General features: G+C 41.8%; 1 protein-coding gene across 1 annotated transcript in view; it reads left to right on the top strand.

Annotated features, from left to right (window-relative positions):
* Positions 1-26,090, top strand: part of LOC137005697 (gastrula zinc finger protein XlCGF57.1-like) — a 661,382-nt gene that overhangs the window by 240,815 nt on the left and 394,477 nt on the right. Inside the window, exon 11 of the mRNA XM_067366463.1 lies at positions 357-1,027. Within this exon, the coding sequence (XP_067222564.1) occupies positions 357-1,027 (671 nt within the window). The remainder of the gene's footprint in view (positions 1-356; positions 1,028-26,090) is intronic.

Below are 26,090 nucleotides of genomic sequence, written 5' to 3'. Positions count from 1 at the left end.
TAAATATAATAATTTTTTCAGGGACAGAGTAAATATTTAAAAAGGGATCAAAGTGATCAGAATATTTCATAGCAGTTGTCTACTTCAGTACATGGTTAACTGTTATGTTCTTTCACTTCATAATCCTCATTTTGAATTACTTTAATATAATGAAAATTAACTTTTATTGTGATTTCAGAGCTGATGGAAGAAAGTGAGGAGAGTGGAGAACTGAGTGAAGTGGAGGAGGAACATCATGACAAACCTGGAAAAAAACCTTTGAGTCGCTCAAAGACTAAAAATTCTTTTTTAAAGAAAAGAGACAAGAAATCTACAACCTGCACTCAGTGTGGAAAGAGTTTATCAACCAAACAAAGTCTTGATGTTCACATGAGAGTTCATACAGGAGAGAAGCCGTTCACATGTGATCAGTGTGGGAAAAGTTTCTCAACCAAACAATATCTTGAGATTCACATGAGAGTTCATACAGGAGAGAAGCCGTTCACATGTGATCAGTGCGGGAAGAGATTCACACAAAAAGGACATCTTAAGGAACACATGAGGATCCACACTGGAGAGAAGCCGTTCACATGTGATCAATGTGGGAAGAGTTTTACAACAAAACGAAGTCTTGAGATTCACAGTGGAGTTCATACCGGAGAGAAGCAATTCGCATGTAATGAATGCGGCAAAACATTTCTCTGGGCATCAAACCTGAAGTCACACCAGAGAGTTCATACAAAGGAGAAGCCACATTCATGTTCTGTGTGTGGAAAGAGTTTTTCACAGCTGTGTAATTTACAAGAACATGAGAAAACACACACTGGTGTGAGAGAGTACATGTGCTTTGAGTGTGAGAAGACTTTTATTTCGGCAAACAGTTTAAAACAGCACCAGAGAATTCACACTGGAGAAAAACCTTACAAGTGTTCACACTGTGACAAGAGATTCAGTCAGTCGTCACATCTGAAAACACATGAGAGGATCCACACTGGAGAAAAACCTTACAAGTGTTCACAGTGTGACATGAGATTCAGTTATTCATCATATCTGAAAACACATGAGAAGATCCACAGCAGAGAGAAGCGGCACACAAACATGTGATCAGTGTGGATAGAGTTTCTCTTCTAAAAATCAACTGAAGATACACATGAAGATCCACGCAGTGGAGAAACCACATCACCACAGTCTGAAACCACAATAAGTAGTTCATCTTTATGTGCTGAGAAACAAAGTAGTTTCCTTACAGCCACAATAAGCGGCAGGACAGTTTGGTGGTTGCTTAGTGTCTGCTTGGAAAATCTGAATCTTCTCCTGAAACTACAACAGAACGATCAAATCACTGTTAAGGGAAAAATCCATACAGTCTGTTTTAAGGTCAGTGTTAAAACAGACTATGGATTCTTCCCTTAAGGTCAGTGTGACCATCTAGTGACTTACACTTAGTGAACAAACTGTCATGTTTCTATCATTGTCATTTACAACATAACAATAAAACAACCTACAACTGACTATTAACTTGCTGTTGCTCATCTTCATTCGTTCCATGTTAAATCTTCCACCATTTCCCTTCATCATTCCTTCGATCTTCTGTAGTAGTTCTTGTACCTGAATGTCTGATTTACTCTTGATATTGCAACAGTAAAATTGTCCTCCACATTCAGTTAACAGCACAATCTTTCAGTTTAAGATGTTCATCAATGCCTGTTCCAGATCCTCCAGTTCATATCCATGCATGAACAGAATCGTGATGTACTTCTGAACTTCAGTAGTAAAGGCAAGCAAAAAACAGGCCATCATAGTAAGAAAATTAGACAGTTTGCAGAAAATATTTACAATATTTCAAACCATGCCTTGACAAGTGCTCCATTCTGACAGTTCACAGAATTATATGTGGCAAGTCAAAAAACATCCCAGATGAGACAAAATCTATTAGGCAATCATAGTAAGAAAATTTGACAGTTTCCAGACTATATTTAGAATTCAAACTGCCAAATAATAAAGACACAGACAAGAATGACACTGTGTAGACTCACTGGGCCCATGCCTTGACAAGTGGCCCCATTCTGGTAGTTAATGAGAAGACATGACACGGCAAACAGTTGATTATTGCTACCAGAAATGGACAAGAGGATGACTGCGTCAACAACTTGTGTTCCTTCACCCGCCGGATCAGGCATTAAACATGCACCCTGAGCCTGGCCACAGACTGAGTGTGTCTCACCTCTCCGGTAGACATTTGTGTGCCCTTGGTCACAAATGCAGGCCTGTGGATTTTGCATGGTACCAGGTTGTCAAGAAGCCCTTGTCCACCATTATGGCCATGTCAGGAGTGAGGACATCAATGATACCCGACTGCTTGAACAGCTCCCGGTCACTGATTGACCCCGCATACAGTCCAGAGACAAAAGTTACTGCACCATGAGGTGCCATTCCTATCAAAGCCTTGAAGGTGCAGTGAGATTTGTAGCAGGAAAAGACCTCACTCTGTAATAGCAGAGATGAAGGCGTTTGGCAGCGGAGCTCGGTACAGTTCAGGATAACCTGGGTTTCTCGGAAATTCTCAAATTCCTCTGGCAGGTAGACTCATACTCTCTCTTTCGGCAACCAAATTTGCACAGTACCTAAAAGAAAATAGAGGAAGTTTGCCCAAGTGGTTATGATGCGGCTCACTGTACTCTGATGGACATGGAAGCGATGAGCCAGGTCTTTCTGCTTGAGGCCCAAAGCAAGGTGCATCATGAAGAGGAAGAATTCATTGATTGCAGGAAGTGCCCGAGTCTTCACATATAGCCTAGTCTCCCTGACTTTGGAGCTGGTGATGCGAATCATCCTGTGTGTTGAAGGTTCAATCTGTTCCCAGAAGGCCATCATGTGTTTATAGGTTGCAAATCTGCAAAGAAATAAATTGTTTATTTTAAAACATTTAAGGCATAACACATGGTACAATATTAGGTAATTACTACAGTCTTAAACTGTATCTTTGATTCTCAAATAATGAAACTGCACTGACTTTACACACACCCACTCCTCAACACTCACACACATCCTAACACATTACTCTACACACACACAAGTTCCCCCTGCATTATACACACTTTAGTCCCATTTATCACATTTAGTATGACACTTGTGTGATACTTGATGATTATAAAGACATTCAGAACATGTTCAATGATGGATGGTAAAACCCTATTCAGAAATTTGAGAGGTACGTGAGTTAAAAACTAAACAACAATAACTAAAAAACACTTTACCATTGTGCTAATGGCAAATAATAATCAAAAAATGGTTTTACCTTGTGTAAAAGTGAATATCCTCATCAAAGCCCGCAAATCTCTGGAGGCCAAAGCGGCTGTTCACCTTGGCCTGCTCCAGCTGTTTCCACAGATCTTCTATCTCTCTCTTCAACTCTTCATTTTCACATAGTGATAAGTCCAGAGCAGCAGGTTCCAGAACTGAACAATAATCATGTCCACGATCAATTTCCATTGCGTTTTCCTCCATATCTGTCACGATCACAGTCTGTTCATGTTCACTCTGGACTACATTTCCCATGATCCTCCATTGCTCATCACCTGCACTCACTTCACAATCACTCCTCACTAATCACCACACCCAGCTGCAGCTCATTACCAGGACTATAAAGGACCTTCACACACACCACCTCACCGCGAAGTCTTGATTACCCAGTGTATCATTTCTGAGCGTTTCCCTGTGTTTATTGTCTGCCTGTTTATCGTTACTGATCCTGCCTGTTTCCTGTTTACTGACCCGTTGCTGCCTGTCCTGACCCTTGCTTTGCATACCGACCTGTGAGTGATATCTGCCTGTCCTGATCTTTGCTTGTTCCTTGACCACGATTCTGCCTGTCCCTTGCTGTTCCTGTTTGCTCCTGTTTGACCCTGCCTGTACGACCACTCTACTCTAAATAAATGCTGCATATGGATCCCTGCCTGAGTCTCCATTCATTACAATATCTGAGTCCGGTATTAGTGGTCGATCCCGTCGTTCCTCGTTCTCAGCGGCTGTGTTTATAAATCTCACATTGGCTCCGGCCTGGCGGACACTAATAGATCACGAGACCTGTTTTATGGCTATATCGATAGATTCCTGAATACTTCCCCCATGACTTCAAAGGGACCGCAGCCACCTTGGATCGACTCACAGCAAGCCGGGCACGCACAGACATTACAGCCAAAACCCAACACACACACACAAACATGCTTAGAGATTGTATGTACAGTTATTCTCAAAATATGACTGTGCCAAAATGCACCCGTCGTGTATGTCAAGTGCATGTATGTATCCCGAGTGTTTAAACTTAGTTTAAATGACTGTAGTTATGCTAGTGTAATTTCTAACGATTACATTTGACTGTAAACTATAACTTCTTTTATATGCTTTTCTTACATGGCAAGTTTAGTTTCATTTCAAAGCTCTCTGTAAGCCTCATTCAACAATGCATGTCACATAACTGTAAAATGCATTGTTCTATTTTTAATGGTACTGTGAAGAAAGTACTATCCGATCTGATACCTCATAAATTATGCAACTCAAGCCACAAGACAAGACAAAGGAAGTTTTACCTGCCAAATAGGGCACCCTGACCATTGGTTGCTTCAACCAAGGAGGTGTGTTGGCTTGTTTGTCCATAAAAGACAAGCACAAACAGTTTTTTTGTCTCTCGATTCTCCTTGAATCATCCATCGCCTTCTCTCGTGCACGTCTCTCCCGGACGTTAATTTTTATTGCAACATGATAACTGAGTTTTTTGTGTGTGAGCAGAGCTGATTTGTTTTGAATTCGGACGGCCCAGCCCAATTTAACTAGCCTGACTACGTCAGACTTCCTACTTCCGCTCAATTTCATTTAGCTTCTGTACTCAGTCTGATACAGCGTCAGAGCTTTCTGTTTGCCACCGGTCTGGAAACAGCCGGGCCAATCAACGAACAGAGGGCGGGCTGAGAGCCGTGACGTAGATGCTAAGCGCCGAGTTTTACATTAGGTTAGTGAAATCGAAAACCGAAACGACCACGGAAATGGGAAACGAGACACGGATGTAAACTTCGGGATGCATTAACTTCGCATAATCTGCAAAAGTCGTTTACAGCCATGTTCACTCCGGTATTTCGCTTGCATCATCATGTGTTTACAACAGTTTTACAGTGGAAGTTCAATCATAGATTTGAGTTCGATGCATGATGTCTGTGCTTCGATGCGGCTGTACAGGTGCATAACATACGTCATAACTAAACGTATCTGATTGGCTTACGGGTAACCAATGATTTTAAACTTCAGACAAGCGCCACCTAGCGAGAGAGAAAACACTTCTCTATTATGCCATTCCAGACTCTGTCTACGAAGCAAAGTGAAGTAGCAGAGTCTGGTATTACCAGGCTACAATTTAACCCCTGGGTAACACATTTCTATCTGGATACTTTAGATCTAAATTTGTTGCCCAATTTCAATAGGAAAGTCCCAAAGCAACATCGCTCGACAACACTGCCCCGTGTATCATCACCTTTACACCTAACTCACCTCAACTTCGTAAACCTTTTTCATTGATGCCTGGACTCTACCCTTAATTATGCCACCTGAGTGATGAGCTACACTAACCACTCTGTTGGTGTTAAAGGAATTTAAACCCTTTTTGACCGCCAAGGGTGCCTCACTAAGAAGGACGTGATCGTAAATAAATTTACAGGTTCCACCATTGTTGTTTGACTGTACGGATCTAACAAGCGGAGCGCTTGGACCCGGAAGAGTCTAAACGTCACGCGTGACGTCACACTTAACAACTGAATAACCATACACATATTTTTACATTAGTAATAATACATCATGAGAATTAATATGATTGCACCCATACTCTATCAGAACAGTGTGAGAGAGAGATGTATTAAAGACGAGACCGTATATATACAATCTCTAACTCTAGTGTTAATACTTAGGTCAATATCAATATGAGAGATGTAGCTAGCTGGCCTGCTGTCATCTGCAATCTCTAACTTACAGGAATAACGTGAGCTATTGTTAGACTGTAATGTACCATAACATTATCGTAAATATGACAATACATAGGTGGCAATGGTAATAATGCAAGATTTGTTGTATTTTGTGAACTTCTTATTACTAATCTCAAATGTATTCATAGAGCGGACTTCACAAATCTAATGTTAGGCTAACATGCACAGCTAGCTAAGTTAGCTTACCTGAATCTGACAACCTGTTCAGCACCCGGCGTGACTTCTTTACTGGAACATCGTAGCTGAGCCATTTCTCGGGGTAAGGGTGTTCGTCAGTTGGCTTCCTGTCCATGAAATGGTATGACCACACATAACGGCACTTTGGTGAGCACTTCAAGTTTAGCTCCTTCAGCCATTGCCTCAGGTGCTCCTCGTCTTAAGGTGGTGGGTGTAAATTGTCCCTCAGCTGGAAGTAAGATGACAAAACACCACCCTTGTTGTCGCGGAAAATAAGGTGAATAGGGGCTGGCTGCAGCTGTAACATAGAGTATGGAACCCAAGAGGCGTCACTTTGATACTTTTTGGGCAACAGCCTCTAGATGGCGCTCCGGTAGCGCGGCCACCATTATAAATTATTTAGTTTAAAAGAAGACATTTCAAGCTTTCTATAGATATATTTCTCATGTCTGTGAGGCAAGCAGCATAGTTTCAGTTCATTTAGCCTATAAGATAAATGCTCCAGATCATGTGCAAGTGATCGCGCCCACGCATCCATGAATATATTTGCTTCTTATTTATTAAATCCAGGCAATTGGTTGATGAAACATTGATTAAAATTAAGATGCAATTTTTTCAAAATGAAATTCACTTTAAGTTTTGTTTTGTAGAAAGCCTTTCTTTAACCCTTTAAGACCGGATGGAGCGTCGGCGCTCCCATTTGCGTGTCTCTCTTTAAGAGCCAATAAAAACTGAACCCATATAGGTAGCACAAAAATTCTTTTTGCATACAAAACCAGAGACTTTACAGGTTCAGATCAAGCGTCCGACATGCTTCTGTTGCATTTCCCCCTCTAATGAGTCTGAGTAATATGCGTTTAAAACAAAAACAGCACAGCCGCTAACTAAATACAAATATGTATATTCCAAAATCAACAAAATGTATTGCGTTGATCACAAGATATTACTCACGGAATGATTTGACATACATGGCTAAAAACATGTCTCTCATCTTTCCGGGATGCAGTGTGTATCCAATGTTCCCAGACCCATCCATGTTCGTTTTCAAACGTGGAATAACACAAAATAGGTATCATTTTAAAGCTTACAAACTCAGCTTTTCAATGCATCTAACCATTTTGAAAAGCTCCAAACGATTGCTGAGAAGTGCCTCTAAACCGGAGTTTACCGCCCGTGGGCGCCACCTGGCTGCGAAAGAATGAATAACAATTAATTCAACTATACTTTAGGCCATTGGTCTCAAACTGCCAGCCCACGGGCCATTTACGGCCCGCCCTCCCCCTCTTCCCTGTGGAGCAGGACCTGCAAGGCAAGATGACGGCGGCATTTGTGGGGAAAAGAAACCTGAATAATGACTGAATTTATATGTTTTAGTGAACTAACCCTTTAAGCCCCTATTTACAGGTTTGCTTTTGGCAGATGCTTTTATCAAAAGTGACTAACAGTGCTCTTATTACAGGGATGATCCTCATGGAGTAACCTGGAGTAAAGTGTCTTGATGAAGGACGGTGACAGCTGCGGAGATCGAACCAGCAACCTTCTGCTTACATTTAGCCCACTACACCACTAAAATAATAAAGCTGAAACAAAAAAAAGCATGTAATTGTAAAAATATTGAATGAAATATGGCAGGAAACTGAATTCTGACATGAATTATTAAACGTTTCTATCAGTTTAAATGTTTTACATGTAGTCTTGTTCATGGAGAGCACATGAATGTTTGGAGCAGACACAGCAGCAGTCAGATTGTCCCGCACATCTTCTGCCACTCCTGCTTCAAGGTTGTGGGGTTCAGGGGTCCATCATCATCTCCCTCATCCTCTGGATCAAAGATGTCCCCATTGAGAGGAGCAGAAGAGAGGGACATTATAGATGGCAAAAACAGGCGAAGGTGTTCATGGTGGTCAGCTGCTTCATCAGAATAAAGCTGCAGAATTGGCGCAGCTGTGTTGAGATGGCAGAAGGACTGTAAATACCTGATTGTTAGATCAATAAATTTGACTAAAGCTTTGCCAAATTTCATGTGTTGTTGAATTGTATATGTATTTATTTATTGTGATGATTACTTTTATTCATTCTATAACTCATTTATGTTTCCTATTGTCGGTGAATAAAATATATTTATTTTATTAATTCATGCATTAATTCATTGCTTGACTGTAAATTGAGATGTATTCACATCAGCTGTATTTGTCTAGTGTGTGTTCATGCATAGCTATGTCATATGACAAAACATTACGTTTTGCTTGTTTTACTAATACATTATCTTCAGTAAAAAAGTCATAAAATTAAGTATTGGTCAGCATTTATTATTATTATTATTATTATTTATTATTATTATTATTAGTGTTAGGGTGGTCTAGCAATGCTGTTCATTCTGGGGTAATCTTATCTTTAGTAGTAATACGTCAGTCTTCTCCAAAGGTGAGATCTTCGAGCAGCTGTCCGATATCTCCTTTGTGCAGATATTGCAAATGCTGAGGAAAACTGTACAAGGTAGCGTTGTCAAGTTACTGGTGCTGTGAGGTGTTGGTGCATCTCTCATATCTTTTTTTATTATATTATTATTACAGAACTAACAATGAACAATCATAATGACAAAAAAAAAGAAAACGATTATATACACAGAAAAAAAGCACAATGACAAGGTTAAATATCTGAATAATTCATCATAAGGCTTCAGAATTTTTTTTATTTATTATAAGCCAAAGGGATGAAATGACAGTTAAATTCAACAAGAAAAAGGAAAACAGGAGATTTAAGCCACTTTTGCTTGTGGATAAAATTGTATGCATATAAAATAAAGAAATTAACAACATATTCAAGAGATCACGATTTTGGGTTTTCATTCAATAAAAAAATATATATCATTAAGGATAAAACTGTGGGTCACATTAGGGCAAAATAAATCAATTTCAAGATATTTACAGATATGAATTAAACCAGTCACTTGTATATTTTAAGTTGTTGCGCTTGTGATAACGTTGTAAGTCACATGATAACATCGACATGGCGGATTATATCCGGATCACATTCATACTCAATGAGATTAGTACCTACTCTTTTAGTACTTACTGAAATTAAGTACCTACTCAGTGAGTAGGCGGTTTCGGACGCAGCCAATGTCTTTTCTACCTTTATGGACCTCAAAAGGTGTAATGGCATTGCAGCCTATGTGTGGATCATATACCCTCAGATGTTATCAAAAATAACTTAATTTGGTTTCTGAAGATGAACAAAGGTCTTACGCATGTGGAACGACATGAGACAGAGTGATGAGTGACAAAAATTTAATTTTTGGGTGAACTAAACCTTTAGTGGGCATAATGGACATGGTGAGGACACAATGGATGTTGTGTGGACATAAACAAACATCCTGAAAATGAGCTTGGCAACTCAACATAACTATGAATACTCCATAGTCAATCCCAGAAAGTTGTGGGGGTAGCCCCCCTGTTTAAAGAAAGATTATGAAGAATTGTGACAATGACTATCAATCTTATACATGTTCTTGTTTATTTTCATTGTAAATGATCATTACCTCAACACCCAGGCATGACTGTTCATCACATGGCCCAGGCATGAGCTTTTGTGCAACAGCCCTGATAAAAATCAAGAAAGTGTTAAGGAATACTTAATTTAAATACGCACAGTATAATTCAGCTGGGGAACACAAACAGTTTCAGAAATGCAGAACATTAAGTGTTTGGTTTAACATGAGATGCAAACAATGCTTACATCCTTTGAACATAAAGAGGTACAATAACTATGCCTAGTTTGTCCAAGCAGCCTTGACAAGTCAGGGGAACATGACTGCAGAGTGTAACAACTGAGACAAATCAGACACAATTATTTGTTATATTAAACAAATAATTGTTTAAAACTTACTCTGGGGTCTGTCCCCCATCCCCCGAGAAGACCAACCTTAGTTTTATTGCCCTGTAGTATGTGTGAGTTGCACATGGAGAAGCAGAGACAAAGGGACACAGAAAACCTGCATCTTTCCTGCATTTTTCCCACAGAAAACAGACTTTCCTGCATTAATTTATAGACACTGTTCTATAAAGAACATGCATATCCCCAGGAAATGGTATCTATTATTACTGTTGTTGTATTGCACTAACAGTGTATTCACATGTTTTATGATACATTTAAGATAACTTCAATTATGCAATGTTTAGTGGCTATGCTTTTGTATCGAGAAGATGTAAATGCTTGTGCATACGATATGTTTGTAACACAGCAGAATTGCAAGACTCTTTAATAGTTCCTCTTCAACAACTCAGTTACACGCTCTGTTATAAAAAGCCCCCATAGAGGAATTTTGCCGCTTGGAGATTCTACCCATTTCATTGGTCAGGTCAACCCTTAGGGGTGTGACTTCTCCCAGAGCTTAAAGACGGTACACAATGCTCCTCCCTCTCTCTTACTTCTCCGACAACACAGCGACTTCAGGGGTTGCCTGTGGGCCGGGGCCTGCCCTGCCCCCAAACATGTGCTTGTCTAGGAGAGGAAGAACTCTTTCCAAATTAACAGCTCAAGTTGTTTCATATGTCTTCGACCAATGCAGAAGTATTGGTTACAACTCCAGACCAAATCATCAAGGATTGCTCCTCAGCCGGCAGGTTTTTTCACATAGCATACCTGACTGAAAGGTCTCATTATGCAGCTCATTATGCGGATCTTTAGTCTTCTCAGGTGTGAATCACGGCATTATTCATGAAGATTCACGCCTCCCCACATATTGTGTTTCCTGACAAAAAGTGTCTTAGAAAATTTAAATCTCTGTATTGTTTTATATGAGTGAGTAGGCTGGATCATTTTTACATTTTGAAGCAAAAATTCTAGTCTAATACTGTCATGATTGATTACAGGAAGCAAATGCAAGTAACGCCGTTTATTTAACAACAAGCAGTAACAGAAACACAGTCAATGAAAACGTGCAGGCTTCAGGTGGCGCAGGGACTGAGATGGTCGGCTGGTGACGTGACGTGGTGACAGAAGAGTGGCGGTGAGATGATTCCAGGTTCCAGACGGTAGACAAGGCACGAAGACAGTAATCCACAGATAGACGACTAACAACTGGGACTCCGGTCAGTAACAGACAAGACAACCACGAACAGGACACCAAACAACGATCTGACAATGGAGAGATGAATGAGGTGAGTATTTCATGACTGAGGAAATGAGCAGCAGGTGGGGAGAGTGATGAGTGGCAGCTGGGTCCACTAATCACCCACGTGGCCTGGGCACACCCACAAACACAAACACACCTACTGCTGTCATAACACAGAGCACACGACAAGGAGGAAACAATGCATCTGCGAACCGTGACAGTACCCCTCCTCCTAGGAATGCCTCCTGGCATTCCCCGACTCCCTTACCTGTCGATTGTAATCATCGATAAGGGTGTGATCCAGAATGTCCCTGGCAGGAACCCAACTCCTCTCCTCCGGACCGTAACCTTCCCAGTCCACCAAGTACTGAAATCCGCGTCCCCTCCGCCTAGAGTCCAGAATACGAATTACAGAATAAGATGGTTCCCCATCTACGAGACGCGGCGGTGGGGGAACCGGGGCTGGCGGATTAATCTCAGAATGAAAAACAGGTTTAATTTTGGAGACATGGAAGACGGAATGAATCCTCCTGTACACTGGAGGAAGTTTGAGGCGGACTGCCACCGGACTAATGATCTTGGTGACAGTGAACGGGCCAATAAATTTAGGAGCAAGCTTCTTAGAAACGGGTCGGAGAGGAATATCCTTAGTAGAAAGCCACACTTTTTGACCGACGACGTAAACCGGAGGCCTTGACCGGTGGCGATCGGCTTTGGCCTTGGTGCGTTCCCTCACTTGGAGGAGAGTCTCTCGGGCTCTCGTCCAAGTTCGGTGGCACCTCTGGACAAAGGCGTGGGCAGAGGGGACGCGACCTCGGATTCCAGACTGGGAAAAATAGGTGGCTGGTAACCTACACTGCATTCAAACGGAGATAGGCCCGTGGACGACACTGGTAAAGTATTGTGTGCGTACTCCACCATTGAGAGTTGTTGACTCCAAGAGGAAGGATTCTTGGAGACCATACATCGCAACGTTCGCTCCAAATCCTGATTGGCTCTCTCAGTCTGACCATTGCTCTGGGGGTGAAACCCAGACGACATACTAACAGTCGCCCCCAGCAATCTACAGAATTCCTGCCAAAATTTGGAAACGAATTGGGGACCCCTGTCAGAGACCACGTCTACCGGGAGGCCATGAATCCGAAAGACGTGATCAATGATCGTAACCGCTGTCTCCTTGGCTGAGGGTCATTTGGGCAAGGGAATAAAATGAGCCGCCTTCGAGAACCGGTCCACTACGGTTAAAACAACCGTGTTCCCTTGGGAGGGTGGGAGGGCGGTCACAAAATCTAGCGAGATATGGGACCAGGGTCTCGAAGGGACTGACAGCGGTTGAAGTAACCCATCTGGGGCACGATTGGAAGTCTTACCAACAGCGCAGACTGAGCAAGCCAAGACAAAATTGCGAACGTCACGAGCCATGAGAGGCCACCAGAATCGTTGCTTAACCAAAAACTTAGTTCGACTGACTCCTGGATGACATGCCACATTGGAACAATGACCCCACTGAATGACCATGGACCGTAATCCCTCCGGCACAAATAATCGGTTTGGTGGGCACCCGGGCGGGGGCGTTACCCCTTCTAGAGCCGACTTGACTCTCGATTTGATCTCCCATGTGAGTGTGGAGATAACTAATCTGTCGGGAAAAATACACTCGGGAGTAGACGGGCGTTTGGAACGGTCAAAAATACGAGACAAAGAGTCGGGTTTGATGTTTTTGGAACCCGGGGCGGTACGAGAGAGTAAAATCAAAACGTCCGAAAAAAAGTGCCCACCGAGCCTGCCTGGAGTTCAATCTTTTGGCAGTTCTGATGTATTCTAGGTTCTTATGATCGGTCCAGACGATAAAGGGTACCCCAGAGCCCTCTAACCAGTGGCGCCATTCTTCCAACGCTAACTTGACTGCCAGCAACTCTCGATTACCAATGTCGTAGTTACTTTCGGCGGGAGATAAGCGATGAGAAAAAAACGCGCACGGATGCATCTTATCGTCTGCGGAAGCACGCTGGGACAACACTGCACCTACCCCCACCTCTGATGCGTCGACCTCCACCACAAACTGCCGTGATGGATCAGGGGCAACGAGAATAGGGGCCGAAACAAAGCGAGCCTTCAGTTTGGCAAACGCAGCCTCAGCTGCGTCTGACCACCTGAACGTAGTTTTGGGGGAGGTCAAGGCAATCAGAGGTGAGGCTAGTTGGCTGAAGTTGCGAATGAAACGCCGGTAAAAATTGGCGAACCCCAAAAACCTCTGTAGGGCCTTACAGGAATCTGGATTTGGCCAATCTACCACAGCCTTAACCTTCTCAGGGTCCATGCGTACTCCCTCAGTCGACACGATGTACCCTAGGAAAGGAACAGACTGTGCATGAAAAACGCATTTCTCCGCCTTGACAAAAAGCCCATTCACTAGCAACCTCTGAAGCACTCGTCGAACGTGCTGTACGTGTTCCTGGAGAGATGAGGAAAAAATCAATATGTCGTCCAGGTAGACATATAAGAACTGATCGACCATATCTCTCAGCACGTCATTAACGAGTGCCTGGAAGACCGCTGGGGAGTTGGAAAGCCCGAACGGCATGACCAAGTATTCAAAGTGCCCCCTAGGGGTGTTAAAGGCGATCTTCCATTCATCACCCTCCCTGATGCGGACCAAATGATAAGCATTTCTTAAATCCAATTTTGTGAAGACGGATGCTCCCTGCAACCTCTCAAAGGCTGAAGACATTAACGGCAAAGGATAGGTATTCTTTACCGTAATGTTGTTCAACCCCCGGTAATCAATACAAGGTCGCAGGGAACCATCCTTCTTCCCCACAAAAAAGAACCCCGCCCCCGCTGGAGAAGAGGAATGGCGAATGAACCCGGCTGCTAGTGAATCAGAAATATATTTCTCCATAGCCTCTCTTTCGGGGACCGAAAGTGAATATAACTTGCCTTTAGGCGGAGACTTCCCTGATACTAGATCTATGGCACAGTCGTAGGGACGATGCGGAGGAAGAGAAGCAGCCCTGGACTTACTGAACACCTCCTTCAGGTCCTGGTACTCAATGGGCACGGTAGACAGATCCACTGCTTCCTCCTGTAAAACAGAACCAGAAACAGACGAACAAGCAGAGACAAGACAAGACTTATGACACTCCTCACTCCAGGCCACAATGGAATTCTGGACCCAGTCTACCTGGGGGTTGTGTTTGGTGAACCAAGGATGACCAAGGACGACGGGGGTGTGAGGGGAATCAAAAATAAAAAATTTAATCAGTTCAGAATGGTTGCCAGCGGTGATGAGGGTGATATCTTCAGTGACGTGAGAAATGGTGGGAAGGCTCTGTCCATTGAGTGCGTGAACAGCGATTCTGTCGGTGAGTGGTTTGAAAGGAATGTGGAACTTGGTGGCGAAAGATTGGTCCATGAAGTTACCTTCTGCCCTGGAATCCAGAAGTGCGTTGCAGTTGTGAAGGTGATGCGACCATCCCAATCTCACCGGGAGGAGGGTGGATGTGGTTGAGGACTTTCCAGCGGAGATCCCACCCGACAGTAGCCTCAAACTTACTGCCGGGCTTGCCCTTTTAACGGACAGTTGTAAGCGAAATGTCCCGCCTTGCCACAATATAAACAAAGTCCTTGGGACCTCCGCCTCTCCCGCTCCTCCCGGGAAAGCCGAGCTCGACCCACCTGCATGGGCTCATGATCTTGAATGGGACTGACCGTGTCCCCGCCGCCGGACCTCAGGACTTCCTCACTCCTGTGGGCTGGACTTCTCCGCTCGGCCCTGGTCAGCCGAGCATCCACCCTGAGCGCCAGGTCGACAAGACCATTAAACGTGGTGGGGAGGTCCAGCGCGTAGATCTCCCTTTGGACACGGTCAGCCAACCCATGCAGGAACATGTCCCACTGCGCCTCCTCGTTCCAGTGACACTCTGCCGCCAATGTACGAAATTCGATGGAATAGTCAGACACCGACTTCTCTCCTTGGCGTAGTTCCGCCAACTGTCTGGCGGCTTCTGTCCCCGCGACTGAGCGGTCGAACACTCTCTTCATTTCTGCGGAGAGTGACTGGAACGAGGTACAGCAGGGGTCTTGGTTCTCCCACACCGCCGTTCCCCAGAGCGACGCCTTCCCCGTCAAAAGCGTCAGTATGAAAGCCACTCTGCTTTGTTCGGTGCTGAAGGTGCGGGGCTGCAGAGCAAAGTGCATGGTACAATGTGTCAGAAAAGCTCTACAAAATCCTGGTTCACCTGAATAAGCTTCGGGTACTGGGAGCCGAGGCTCCGAAGCGGCGACGCTCGCTGGTGTGGGTGGGGAAACGGCCGGTGTGGGCGGCGCAGCGGGAGCACGAAGCAACTGGACTTGCTGGGTGAGCTCGGATACCTGCGCCACGAGAGCCTGCACGGCTCTTCCCGTCTCGTTGAGATTTCTCTCCTGTGACTCCATTCGACAAATGCTGCGGTTGACGAAATCCTCCAGCGAAGACTGCTGAGTGCTTGCTGCTTCCGTAGCAGGGTCAGATCGTTCTGTCATGATTGATTACAGGAAGCAAATGCAAGTAACGCCGTTTATTTAACAACAAGCAGTAACAGAAACACAGTCAATGAAAACGTGCAGGCTTCAGGTGGCGCAGGGACTGAGATGGTCGGCTGGTGACGTGACGTGGTGACAGAAGAGTGGCGGTGAGATGATTCCAGGTTCCAGACGGTAGACAAGGCACGAAGACAGTAATCCACAGATAGACGACGAACAACTGGGACTCCGGTCAGGAACAGACAAGACAACCACGAACAGGACACCAAACAACGATCTGACAATGGAGAGATGAATGAGGTGAGTATTTCATGACTGAGGAAATGAGCAGCAGGTGGGGAGAGTGATGAGTGGCAGCTGGGTCCACTAATCACCCACGTGGCCTGGGCACACCCACAAACACAAACACACCTACTGCTGTCATAACACAGAGCACACGACAAGAAGGAAACAATGCATCTGCGAACCGTGACAACAACTTCCAAAACCCAGAAATCTTGTAAACACATATACGTAATATTTGCTTTTTGGCCTTATTTCAGTGACTTAATTTTTTTGTTTTTTCAATAAACGTTATTCCTTCAAAAATACAAACATGTACATACATGTTCCTCACATATTATTGTAGCCTACTTTGTGCTGAATACAGTGTAATGACACCTTTTCCATTAATATGTTTATGAACAACTGAAAAAAGCACAAATGTCAGGGCATGTCAAAACTTCTCCAGGGCCCCAAAAATCCTCAGACTACAGAGGGTGGTAAAACTTTAGAATAATGGTCATTAGTTAACATTAGTTAATGTATTAACTAACATGAACTAACCATGAGCAGTTCATTTGTTACTGTATTTGTTCATTTTTGTTAACGTTAGTTAATAAAAATACAGCTGTTCATGGTTTGTTCATGTTAGTTCACGGTGCATTAACTAATGTTAACAAGATTTTAATAATGTATTAGTAAATGTTGAAATTAACATTAACAAAGATAAATAAATGCTTTATAAGTGCAGTTCATTATTAGTTCATGTTAACTAATGTAGTTAACTAATGTTAACTAATGACCATTATTCTAAAGTGTTACCCAGAGGGTTAATAATCATAATGAGTTATGAATAATTATTAATATTTCCCCTTTGAGTTAATTCGCTACAGAGGGAAAGATAACCTTGCTTCCCAAATAACCTAGCGTTAAGTGGAGCTGACAGTTGTGCTCACAAACAACATTGATGCGCTCTCGATATTTTTTAATTAAAATAACCATAGAAACTGATAGTTTCAATCACTTTTATTGGTTAAAATGAATGGAGAATATCTTGTGTTTTTCAATGGCTGTTCGAGCCCTCAGGATCGGTGCTTATGGTTTCATAAACAAGGCCCAGTTCTATGCTGGATTTACAGATCGTTTGAAACTGAAAGATGGAGCGGTCACAGTGATAATGATCCTGCTGATCCCTTTGGAATCTGTGTTCCTCTTTAAGTCTTCACTTTTACGTCATGCGGACAGTGCACGAACGCGGACAGCCGAAGTATACCTGGGGTTTTACGCAATCACAACTGGATGTACGGGACCCCAAAAGGTTGAAAAATATGACTTTTTTCTATAAGCAAGATTTTCCCAACTGTCAATTCAATCCGTATTTCTTTTCCAATTTAAAACGTATTACCAATTTCAGTGTCATGTTTATTAAGGCTTTGGTTAGTACAGATAAGCCTCTATTGCAGGCCTATTTGAACCACAGTGAGGTCTTGGGTGATTTTAATGTCAAATTTCATAAAAGAAATAAAGACATAATGATTGTTTTCAGAGACTGATTTGAGTAGGTGTAACAGTTTAGCCAAAGTGAAAATAAAGGGGAAAATAAACTCAAACTCCAAAAACAAAGGCACAATGTGAAACACATTTGTATTCATCCTCTGTGAATGGATTGCCCACACATTTTAAGTAGAACCACTGCCTACAGTAATCACAGGTGATCTGTATAAGAGTAACAATAAAAACTGTTTTAAAGAAATGGTCCATTCATTATTACTTTATGTATGCTACACAAAACGAAAAATGCTCCGCCATAGCTACACAAAGAACATCTTCAGAGTCAAATGTTTCTGCCTCTCCTTCAGTGTCTTTTACAGTTTCTGCACTTCCTCCAGTGTATTTTACTGTTTCTGCATTTCTTCCAGTGTCTTTCAATGTTTCTGCATCTCCTCCTGTGTATTTTACTGTTTCTGCATCTCCTCCAGTGTCTTTCAATGTTTCTGCATCTTTTCCAGTGTCTTTTACTCTTTTTGCCTCTCCACAAAAGTGGCTCAGTTCACTTAGGTCATCTATGAGGTAACAGTACAACACTAGTGAAAGTGATGCACACCAAAAAGCACATCAATAGCATTCATGAGTTTAAAGCCATACCAAATTGGTGTAGCAACATTAAAGCAATCTCCATTCCGAACTGTGTTACGTCTTGTGGCTCACTGGAGAAGTCAATTGTAGAAATTTGCAGAATGTGTTCTGCAAACTGAAGTAGTAACAAGACACATTAACTGTAAAGTATTGTACCATTTTAATGAACATGTAATATTTTTATATAATGCTATATCACACCTTCAAAGCAAACACACCACACCAAATAGTGTCCATATAAAGTGGGAGAGGCAGGCTTTCACTCACTCAGTGTGAAACTGAAATACCCTTTGCTATCATCATTGCTCTACAAACAAGATAGAGGAATTTTCTTTCAAGCATACATGTTTCACAATAACACTACATCTGATTGTGGGGCATGAAAAATACCTTGTTGCCTCCAAACACTTTTTCTTCTTTTTCTGCGAGTCAAGCAGAATGTTTTTTTTTTTTGTTGGGATGGGTAAATAGCCTAGGTTATATGAAAAGATATCCGGACAACATGACAACATGGGAATTTTAGTGCAAATCAACATTAAGGGAATATCTGAATGACACCATTGCAGTGGTGTGGGGCACAGGAGAGGAAAGTCAGTGGCATTTTCATTGAAGAGAGGGGAGAAGATCTGGTAGCTGTTGAATGCTTTGGTCTAATACATAAGACAATTGGTGAGGATGAAGTGATGGTGGGGCCTGATTTTCATAGTGATGGTGATGATGGTGATAATGGTGAGATCAACAGCTGTGAGTGAAGGGCAAGGGAAGTCTAGTTTCTTTATGTGGTCTTTCACATTGAGGTTCTTGGGTTATTCTATGGGGTATCCGGGGTTTGTCTTTTTTGAATGGTTTGAGATGGTCAGTGTTGATTTTGGGGGGGGGGGGGGGGATCCACAAAATCTGCAATTTTTTTATTGTAAATGATACAATTTCATAAGGTCCCAACAAGCTGTGTTCAGGCTTGCACCCTTTCATCTGCTGGGCCCTTAGGTTTTTTCGCAGGACCTTCTGGCCTACAAAAAATGGTGCATCAGGGGCACTACAATGCTCTCTGGAATAGGAGAGTTCAAGAACTGGAGCTAACTCAGGGACTGGAGAAGACACTGGAACGGATTCAGGGCTGGTACAGGCTTTAACCAGAAGTGGTGGTGGCCTCAAAATAGAGAACTGTGTTTTATAAACCTAAAACTTTCAAACATCTGTCCTAAATTCATTAAAGGGGCTCTATGTAAGATTTATACTTTAATAAAGCATAAAAATACCCCAATATGTTTGCAGATATTTAGGAAACATGCTAAGTTCACCTACTTGTTTCTCAGAAAAACAATGCTGCAGCCAGATATTCTACTTTGAAATTTGTGTTCCGTGTTGGAATGTCTGCCTTTGTTTTGGTCTGTGCGAAACCTTGTGCTGCCAGTTTATCCAACAGTATTTCGATATCACAGGTTGCCAGTTGGCGGAGAACACCACATATTGCAGCCATGGAAACCAGCAAACAAACTGGGTCAGAGAATCGCAGACCTAAAGCCTCTGCATCCATCTAATAATCTTTATGAACAACAGCATTTTAAAACACAGATGAATCAACTTATCAGCTTACAGTGTGTAAATCTCCTCAGCTTTCATTGTCAATTGCGTTCCCTCTTGATGCGTATCCTTGGCCACCCGCGTCTCTGAACGAGGGGGCGGGGAAAACAATATTTAAAAATTGGACTGTAGTACCTATTTCAACCACTGGGTGTCATTCCTACATAGAGCCCCTTTAAACTACTCTCTGACTTAATAGTTACAAGAAAACCAGGAATATTAGCCATTGTAAGATTGTAGCAGTTTCTCTTGATGTAATGTTTCATTGTGAAGGGTGGAGAAGCATCACATTTTATATTAAGGGTGTGATCTTTGAAATTACACACCTTCAGTGGAAACTGAAGAACATTTGCAAGCAGTTTCAAAATCTCATCATAGACAATAGAGGCATGCTTTCCCACAAGATCATCCTCATAAAAGATTATTTTCCTGCTCGGTGAAGGGCTCATCATCAGAAGTGGTACAATCAATTTTGTCTTGCACAGTTTCACCAAGCCCAATCACATGAAGCTCATCGATGTTGAAAGGAAAACTGGGTGAACCAATCACTCAGGAAAAACTGTAAACAAACTTTTTAGCATTAGAACATACCACAAACATAAAGGTGGCATGTAATCTTCATCTGAGCTGTCATCGACATCATACTCATCCCCATATTTTGACGGCTGAATTATTTCACTATCCCAATCTATACTGAAAGGACAGGACTGACTGTATGGGTAAACCTAAATAACTACCTGATAAATATACAGTATATGTATATTTATTGTCTTGGATGTGTCTTTGGGGTCATTATCATGTTGGAATACTGGCCTGCGGCCCATTCTCCAAAGGGAGGGGATCATGCTCTGCTCATTTATGGTTCCCTCATTGAACTGTAGCTCTCCAGTGCCGGCAGCACTCATGCAGCCCCAGACCATGACACTCCCACCACCATGCTTGACTGTAGGCAAGACACACTTGTCTTTGTACTCCTCACCTGGTTGCCGCCACACACACTTGACACCATCTGAACCAAATAAGTTTATCTTGGTCTCATCAGACCACAGGACATGGTTCCAGTAATCCATGTCCTTATTCTGCTTGTCTTCAGCAAACTGTTTGCAGGCTTTCCTGTGCATCATCCTTCGAAGAGGCTTCCTTCTGGGAAAACACCCATTTAGACCAATTTGATGCAGTGTGCGGCGTATGGTGTGAGCACTGACAGGCTGACCCCCCACCCCTTCAACCTCTGCAGCAATGCTGGCAGCACTCATATGTCTATTTCCCAAACACAACCTCTGGATATTACGCTGAGCAGGTGCACTCAACTTCTTTGGTCGGCCATGACGAAGCCTGTTCTGAGTGGTAAACAGCTGTATGGTCTTAGCTAGTGATGGTGAGATGAAGCCTCATGAAGCATTGAAGCTTTTTAGTCAAGTGGTTCACAAAAGGGTTCATTTCTTGACGCTTCATTTGCTCACAATACCACCTGGTGATCAAAGAGTGTAAACAAGTAGATACATTACAGATGACCTGATGTGAACTGTGATACACTTTATTTTGCGGCAATTATGGCTTAGAAATAACGGTGAAGAAAAAAATAATTTTCCAAAAATACTTATATATTTATTTGAATGTAATGTGTATTTTCTGGTTGTATATAATGATTGTATAACATAACTGTGTAATAAATGTATTGGTTTTTAAATGAATGGGAGTATTAAGTACTTTGGTCATAACAGGCAGGAGGGGCGATATTATTATTCTAAAACCACACATTCCGAGGGGATCCCATGGGTTTATATATCTGTCAAAATGTCGTGCCAAGATTCGAACCGCATCCAGTCGAACCATTCGAACCAGTCAGGCAGAAGCGAGGCTTCAAACGTCATCAATGACGTCACTGATCTAAAGCGATACAAGCTTCGATACACGCTTCACTGAAAGCTTCCGGGATTTTTCGACACACGCTCCGAAGCCTCGGCACAGACCGTAACATCACTATTCTTATCCACTGCGCTGCAGCTCAGTTTCAGGGTCTTGGGTATTCTTACGCTGCATTCACACGGGGCGCCGGCGTTAACGCTTCTCATTTACTTTGAAGGGGTGACGTCATGCGTTGCCGAACTGAATTGTGGGTTCCGTCGCGTCGCTTCACTCGCGTTGCAAGCGGCAGAAGTTGAAGATTTTCAAGCGCCAACGCAGGCGTCATCCAATCAGATGGACCTATGCAAATTCTGTAGAGCATTTGCTAGCCAACTGCGTTCATGCAACACTGGAAAGTAATGTGATTGGCTGTAATCAACACAAGCTTCAGACCAGGGCTGGACTGGGACAAAAAAATGGCCCTGGCATTTTTGCTCAGACCGGCCCACCACAATCGGTCGGACACCACCCACCAGAGTATTACAATTAATTGGTAGAGTTATTAAAAATACACTTAGTAAGAGTAGGATTTCTAGATGGACAATGTGCTCCATGATATAAAAGCTAGTTAACCCTTAGAACGTGGATGTAGAATACTGATAATTCTATAAAGATTTTTTTTTATTATTTTTTTTTCAATGAAACAGACAGCAGAAAAACTATAATTTACAATTACAAATATACTTTGTTTTAAAGAGCACAAACCCCTGTTTAAGTGTCAAACATTTACCTCTCATTGTTTAGATACTCCCCATTAAAAACAATGAAAAAGAAAACTATACTACCAAATTACTCACAAAAAACGTCCTAATAAAATGATACTCATGTTATTCACTTGCCATAAACAACCAAGTGTTCATACCAGAGTAATAGGGTACAAGCAGGGACGGGCAGTATTTCAGATACATGTATTTAAAATACGTATTTGAAATACAAAATACTATTTTGTATTTTGTATTTTAAAGCCTTTGGAAAAAATCAAATGTAATTTGTATTTAAATACATTTAAGATGAGTATTTTTGTATTTTCAAAATACTCAAAATACTTTGAGACAGTCATCCTCTTTATCAGGGTGTTGTTTTCATGCATCAACTAGTTGTGTTTGAAGCATTAACGTTACTGCATGTTAGGGATGGGTGATATCATATGACAATATCGTAGATTTGTAGCGATGATATAAATTGTGAATCGATGGAACTTTTTCTAAATCGTTTACATAGATAGGACTTTCCGCTTTCTCTTTAGCTTTGTGCAGTTGAAGCCTTTTTTATTCTTTCGCAATTCGCATGGCTGTACGCCATGAACCTGCTTACTGCGCGTGCTCCTCAGTAAACCTACGAGGCTTTTATGGCTTTTATGCTTGACGTGCTCTCCGTTGTATAATTCTGTGAAACGACAGAGGCCGAATAATTTGTCAAACACCTCTTATACTATGTCACACACTCGTCTCGTGAGAAGTTTGTGAATAAATGGATTTCTTCACATGTAAACCGATTAGGTTGTGGGTCATTTTGACGACACATGTGAAAAAGTTTTTTAGTACACTTCTTAAACCCTACCCAAATAATCAAGTTAAAGGGTCATGAAACCCCAAAACACTTTTTTTTTGAGATGTTAACAGATATGTATAGGCTGCACATCATTGAAAACACTAAAGGTACTCATTAATGTTATTCATAAGTGAAAAATAGTTATTTTTGCATTTTTCAGAGCGATTTCTGTCTTCCTGTTTAAAAAGCCGAGTCGGAGCAACGTCACAAAATCTGACGTCATCGTGTACTTTCGAACATGCTGATGTAGACCGTTTCGAGCGATTCTCGACATATATTCATGACATAAAGCTCATTCAATCCAATCACTGCGTTGTAGTATGCATACGATATGAGGAAGTGTCCCTTTTCTCGCCTCGGTCTCTTGTCATTCAGAGACATATCGCTGGTGTTCATTTCCTCAGTGCTACAACACAATGTGTTTTCCTGCGACGTGACCAGAGCAGAGGTTTGTGTGGATGTGGATTGTTTTGCTCTAATCTACCAGCACAAATGGAAAATATGTTCGCGTGAGATCGCATTACAGCAGAGAATTCAAATGTCACAAAAGTGCGGTTCATTCTCCTCTGCCTGCTCTAGCTGTGTTCAAACACGCGAGCCGTAGGCTGTTTCCCTCAGCACAGCAGCACACGTGTTGTTTGTATTTTGCCCGCGATGCAGTCAGAACTGGAGTTTGAATACGAACACATGAAAAATACGATTGTTTTTTTATGTTATACACACGGAGCGTGCATATGATCGGTTTCAGCGCGGAGCTCCACGATGAGTTTAATAACACTAGCCACGTGGCACATAGCTAATACAGAATAAAGTATCCGTGTTTAAAGTTTTTATTTCACACATTCTCCTGCACCAAACATTAACCAGCACGGTGTAGTTATGCACACATATTTCATCAAGTCTTCTTCAAATGAATCATATGTGCAAACTGGACACTGATACAGTGGTGTAGCCTATCTGAACGCGACGACACGATTATTCTAAAAGAATGATTTTGAGACTGCAGTGCTTGTAAATGTAATCAAAGTAACCTATTATTAGCCCTATTAAATATTCTTTCGCATTTCTCCCTTGTGCTTGGGAGTTTGTTGACATTTTACCCATCTATGCAAATGTTTGTTTATGTAGAAACAAAATAATTAGGTTAATCATTGTCTGTCTCCATCAGTTTAGTGTAGTGATTGTGTGCATTTGTGATGACAATGATGAAAGATACACTACACTTTTAGTTTTATTGTTCACCAAAAAAAAGTGCCAAATGATTTCTAATTAAAAAAGTTTTTATTTTAGATAAACTTTATATTTTCTAATTATGTATATAGAAACAAATAAACTTTACATTAAATAAATATAAAAGTTACTATACTACTTGCGTAAAAAAAAGCATCAAAAGAGTTTGAAATTCAGTTTTTGCTGTGGTATCAAAACTGATATTGATAATTGTGAAACCATGCCATATATTGTTACTGTGAAGTAAAATTAAGATTTTGGTCATATCACCCATCCCTATTCTTTGCTATACAGCAGAAAAGGTTCCCACAGTTTTACAGTTTTTTTTAATAGTGTTCACCATAAGTAATAGACTACATTGTAACCTTGTCAGAAGTAAGTATATAAATGGCTGCTATTTTGCACTACATAAGTTTATTTGTAATTACCAGCAAGGAAGCAAGCATTTAAGAAAGAGAGAGAGAGAGAGAGAGAGAGAGAGAGAGAGAGAGAGAGAGAAAGAGAATGACAGAGAGTGCAGAAATGAGGTAAGTTTCTAAGTAGTTGCACACATCTAAATGCTTTTTGGTATTCAGAATAGGCCCAGATAGATTTCAGCCTAATAGGGATACCTGCACTGAATCTTCAATTTCACTTGTATTTTGTGTATTTTCAAAATACAAAATACTGTATTTGTATTCAAATAAATTTTTCCACACAGTATTTGTATTTTAAATACATTTCCATGTATTTACGCCCATCTCTGGGTACAAGAGCTACAAAACATAACTTTTTATAGCTGAAAAGTGAGATCTAGTAGACCATCATCACGACTAACAGCTATAAATAGACACCTATAGTCTCGTTGTGAAATAAACACATCATCAGTAATATTACATTATAATAATAACCTGAATTTTTTTTTTGAAAAATCATATTGCATCATTTCAGGTTTTTCTATGAGAAGGGCCGTTAGGCTACTGCATAAGTGAACTCTGATAGCTACAAGGGCACTGATAACTACAAAAAACAGTGCAAAATAACTTTTGCTGTGCTATTTGACTTTAGCTGACTGAGTGACCAGTGCAGTAGGTGACAGTCTGACTTTATAATAACGACGACGATTATGTTGTCTTATAATATTCATTAATTTAAGCATCATCGTCGTCGTCGCATCATGAGTCCCTTGCTGTTAATCATGTAACTACCCTGCTTACTCTGTCCCTCATTGGCTTCACTGTCAGACACCTGCTGCTCCTCTGCCTTACAGGTGTCTCCTCCATGTTCTTCTATGTTCACCTGTTTTTGCACGTCAGGCACTGTAAGTTTGGAAACTGAAGCTACAGTAACCGCACTAAACATGCCAGTAATTTTTGCACGTTGAGGCATCAACCTCTAAATTTTTTTATTTTTTTGCCCGCAACTTCTCCGCACCCCCCTTGCACTTGCGCTTTTGTTTCTCCATCCTCCTAATCCACAGATGTTCTGGCGAAACAGAGGGGACGGGCTGGAGTCTGTTAAGAGATGTGATTGGGCCAGACCAGTGTCAGTATGGAAAATGAACCAATGGGCCGCTGTCCCTGCTTTATGGGCCGGTCGTTGGCCAATTTTATGTT

This window comes from Chanodichthys erythropterus, chromosome 3 (assembly GCF_024489055.1).
Source record: "Chanodichthys erythropterus isolate Z2021 chromosome 3, ASM2448905v1, whole genome shotgun sequence".
Classification (NCBI taxonomy): Eukaryota; Metazoa; Chordata; class Actinopteri; order Cypriniformes; family Xenocyprididae; genus Chanodichthys; species Chanodichthys erythropterus.
This window is presented reverse-complemented; position numbering and strand designations above follow the sequence as displayed.